Source organism: Lolium perenne, chromosome 7 (genome assembly GCF_019359855.2).
Source record: "Lolium perenne isolate Kyuss_39 chromosome 7, Kyuss_2.0, whole genome shotgun sequence".
Lineage (NCBI taxonomy): Eukaryota > Viridiplantae > Streptophyta > Magnoliopsida > Poales > Poaceae > Lolium > Lolium perenne.
Genome location: NC_067250.2, coordinates 156,963,213 through 156,968,072, shown reverse-complemented (window position 1 = coordinate 156,968,072; position 4,860 = coordinate 156,963,213). Strand labels below are relative to the sequence as shown.

General features: G+C 44.2%; 1 protein-coding gene across 1 annotated transcript; it reads right to left on the bottom strand.

The window, feature by feature from the left end:
• Positions 1-3,479: 3,479 nt before the first annotated feature.
• LOC139833740 (uncharacterized) lies at positions 3,480-3,950 on the bottom strand. The gene has a single exon (XM_071824086.1). It carries the CDS (start codon positions 3,948-3,950, stop codon positions 3,480-3,482), a length of 471 nt encoding a protein of 156 aa, XP_071680187.1.
• Positions 3,951-4,860: the final 910 nt, after the last annotated feature.

The window sequence follows — 4,860 nt, the reverse complement described above, 5'->3', positions numbered from 1 at the left end:
TATAGGGGTAGTTCGCCCAAACCAAGTTGATCATGGGTAGGAGGATTCACCGGGGATTTACCGGTGGTTTCCAGGTTCATTGATTTCTATCAATGATACCGCTTAATTAGTATGAAAGAAAAATGATTTGACAAATGATAGGAGAAAACTGGCTTTATGCAAATATGCCTGAGCTCTACCAGCCAAATGTACACTTAAGTGTTAGGTTGCCATTTGAGTCCACTATAGTGTCATCTTGCCAATTCAATTCAAATGTATTGACCATTCGTGGCTGTAACTTTTCATGTTGCAGATGTTTTGAAAGACGAGTGAGTTATGATGGTTAGGGTTACGAGTCTATCCTCAACATGCTCGCCTATGGCACATGAAGACGAAGGACTCCATGCTGTCTATGTTTATTCGTTGTGAAACTCTGATGATATTGATGGGATTCGTAGCATAGAAAACAAAAAAATTCCTACCGCGAGAACGCAATCCAAGCCAATATGCAATCTAGAAGATGGGAGCAACGAGGGGATGAACGAGACTAACCCTTGAAGATTTCCAAAGCCTACGAGATGAGGCTCTCGTTGCTGCGGTAGACGATCACTTGCCGCTTTCAAAAGCGCGTAGAAGATCTTGACGGTGCCACAATCGGGCAGCACCTCCGTACTCGGTCACACGTTCGGTGTTGATGAAGACAACGTCCTTCTCCCCGTTCCAGCGGGCAGCGGAAGTAGTAGATCCTCCTTGGAATCCCGGCAGCACGACGGCGTGGTGGCGGTGATGGTGGAGAACTCCGGCAGGGCTTCGTCTAAGCGTATGCGGGAGTTGTATGTGGAGGAGAGGTAGCTAGGGTTTGGGAGAGGGGGCTTGGGCGCCGGCCCTCAAAGGGGTGCGGCCAAGGTGGTGGAAAGAGTGGCCGGCCAGCCCCTCCCCTCCTCTCTTTATATAGGTGGAAGACCCCAAAGATTAGGTCAAAAGTCTCCGAATAAGACCCCAACATAAACCTTCCATATGACCAAACCTAGGGGGAGTGTGACTCCCCCCTTTCCTTTGGTGGGGTGGCAGGCCACCATGGGGAGGAGTCCACTTGGGACTCCTCCTCCCTTAGGCTGGCCGGCCAAGGTGGGTGGAGTCCCTCTTGGACTCCACCTTCCATGTTGATTTCTTCCGGACTCTTCTAGAACCTTCTAGAACCTTCCAGAAAAAATACCGGATCATTTTCAAACCTAGAAAATGACTTCCTATATATGAATCTTATTCTCCGGACCATTCCGGAACTCCTCGTGATGTCCTGGATCCCATCCGAGACTCCGAACAAAACTTCGAACTCCATTCCATATATTCAATATCTACTAATATGACATCAAACCTTAAGTGTGTCACCCTACGGTTCGCGAACTATGTAGACATGGTTGAGACTTCTCTCCGACCAATAACCAATAGCTGGATCTGGAGATCCATAATGGCTCTCACATTTTCAACGATGACTTAGTGATCGAATGAACCATTAACATACGATACAAATTCCCTTTGTCACGCGATATTTTACTTGTCCGAGGTTTGATCATCGGTATCTCTATACCTTGTTCAACCTCGTCTCCTGACAAGTACTCTTTACTCGTACCGTGGTATGTGGTCTCTTATGAACCATTCATATGCTTGCAAGCTATTAGACGACATTCCACCGAGAGGGCCCAGAGTATATCTATCCGTCATCGGGATGGACAAATCCCACTGTTGATCCATATGCCTCAACTCATACTTTCCAGATACTTAATCCCACCTTCATAACCATCCATTTACGCAGTGGCGTTTGATGTAATCAAAGTACCTTTCGGTATAAGTGATTTACATGATCTCATGGTCGAAAGGACTAGGTAACTATGTATCGAAAGCTTATAGCAAATAACTTAATGACGTGATCTTATGCTACGCTTAATTGGGTGTGTCCATTACATCATTCACATAATGACATAACCTTGTTATTAATAACATCCAATGTTCATGATCATGAAACTATGATCATCTATTAATCAACAAGCTAGTTATACAAGAGGCTTACTAGGGACTCCTTGTGTTTACATAACACATATGTATCAATGTTTCGGTTAATACAATTATAGCATGGTATGTAAACATTATCATAAACACAAAGATATATTATAATAACCATTTATTATTGCCTCTTGGGCATATCTCCAACAGATATGCTAGCCTTGTGCTATGCAATTTGTAATCCTTTATGTAAATTCTGGATCATACGATGTAATAAAGACCCTTGTTTCTTGGTATTACATCTTGTACTGTGTGTGCTAGCGATTGATCCAGGGACTAGCACAGATACGCACAGAGATCGGCACCTTAAAAGGTGAGGTCTCTACACCAAGTTTCCCCTTTACGGGCATGGGTGTCTTCATTGGGCTTGCATTGGTCATGTTGAACTTCTTGAGCATGTCCTTCACATATTTTTCTTGAGAGATGAAGGTGCCTTTTGCAAGTTGCCTCACTTGGAAGCCTAGGAAGAACTTCAACTCTCCCATCATGGACATCTCAAATTTCCTAGTCATTAATAGCTCAAAAACTTTGTTATGATTGGGGTTAGTTCCACCAAATATAATACCATCAACATATATTTGACATATAAATAAGCCACCCCCTTTAACCCGTTTGGTGAAAAGGGTGGAATCGACCGTACCCATGCAAAACCCATCATGTAGTAAGAAATCCCTAAGGAACTCATACCAAGCACGTGGAGCTTTCTTGAGACCATAGAGTGCCTTATGGAGTAAATACACGTGGTTGGGTCGGCGTGGGTCTTCGAAACCTGGGGGTTGAGGCACATAAGCGGTTTCTTTTAAGGGACCATTCAAAAATGCACTTTTCACAACCATTTGATATAGTTTGAAATTGTGGAAAGATGCAAATGCAAGCAAAAGGCGAATAGCTTCAAGACGGGCTACCGGCGCAAAGGTGTCCTCAAAATCCATATTTTCATCCCAACTTGATCCATAGTCCAATGCACATTCTCTTAACATGTCTTCCAAGATTTGATTCACTCTTTCAGTCTATCCATCAGTCTGTGGGTGAAACGCTGTGCTGAACTCAAGTCTAGTTCCCAAAGACTCATGTATTTGACGCCAAAAGTGAGATGTAAACTGGGTACCTCTGTCTGACACAATGCTCTTGGGCACTCCATGCAAACATATGATTTTGTTCATGTATAACTTGGCTAGTTTGGCGCTTGTGTAGGTGGTCTTCACTGGAATGAAGTGCGCCACTTTAGTCAGGCGGTCAACTACGACCCAAATTGAATCATATCCCGATCTAGTCTTTGGCAGTCTGATGATAAAATCCATGCCAATATTCTCCCACTTCCATTCTGGTACAGGTAGTGGTTGCAACAATCCCGCAGGTTTCTGATGTCCCGCCTTGACTCTACTACAAACATCACACAGTGCAATATACTCACCGATGTCTCTCTTCAGATTACTCCACTAGAACATTTCCTTCACATCCATGTACATCTTGGTGTTACCCGGATGAATGGAGTATGGTGAATCATGGGCTTCCTGGAAAATCAACTTCCTAAGCTCAGGGTCCTGGGGTATACAGATACGCTTCTCAAACCATATGGTTCCTTGTTCATCTGCATGAAATCCTTTTACTCTGCCTTCGCTCATATTGACCTTAATCTCCTCTATTTCTTTGTCTAACTTTTGAGCTTCTCTAATTCTGTCCATTAGTGTTGGCTGAACTTCAAGTGATGCCAAATAACCTTTGGGCACAACCTCTAGTCTGAGGTCCTTAAACTGTTCACACAGTTCCTCGGGTAATTCTCCAGCGGTGAGGCTGTTTACATAGCTCTTACGTCTCAGCGCATCGGCTACAACATTAGCCTTCCCTAGGTGGTATTGCAAATTCATATCATAATCTTTTATTAACTTCAACCATCTTCTTTGGCTCATGTTCAGCTCCTTCTGAGTGAATATGTACTTCGGACTCTTATGGTCTGTGAACACATAAAATTGCTTTCCCCTCAAGTAGTGTCTCCACACCTTCAGTGCATGAACAACATATGCTAGCTCTAAGTCATGGGTTGGGTAGTTTCTCTCATGCTGCTTGAGTTGTCGCGAAGCATAGCACACTACCTTTCCATCTTGCATTAAAACACCTCCAAGTCCTTGACGAGAGGCGTCGCAGTACACTTGGAAATCCTTATTGATATCTGGCAAACATAGAACCGGTGCACTTACTAGGCGTTGCTTCAACTCTTGAAAACTAGCTTCACACTCATCAGTCCAGATAAATTTCTTCTCCTTCTTCAACAGTTCTGTCATGGGCTTTGCAATCTTGGAGAAATTCTCAATAAATCTCCGGTAGTATCCAGTGAGTCCTAGGAAACTTCGGATCTCTCCTGCATTCTTGGGTGATTCCCACTCGTTCACTGCTGCAACTTTACTCGGATCAACCGCGACTCCTTCTGCTGAAACTATATGTCCAAGGAATCCAACCCTATCCAACCAGAACTCACACTTGCTGAACTTGGCATACAACTTGTGCTCTCTAAGATTCTCCATGATTAGGCGCAAGTGCCTGCTGTCTACAACTGGCGCGTGGTTGCCGAGGGAGGAAATCTCTGTAGTGTAGCTTTTCGTTCCCTAGCAACGGCGCCAGAAAATAGCTTGATGTCTACGCACACTCCTTTTCCTGTAGACAGTGTTGGGCTTCCAAGAGGAGAGGTTTGTAGAAGAGCAGCAAGTTTTCCCTTAAGTGGATCACCCAAGGTTTATCAAACTCAGGGAGGAAGAGGTCAAAGATATCCCTCTCAAGCAACCCTGCAACCACAATACAAGAAGTCTCTTGTGTCCCCAACAC

What these genes read in the sequence shown, in the direction of transcription:
- LOC139833740 (XM_071824086.1), bottom strand. Translation starts at nt 3,950, where the DNA reads ATGAGCCAAAGAAGATGGTTGAAGTTAATAAAAGATTATGATATGAAT.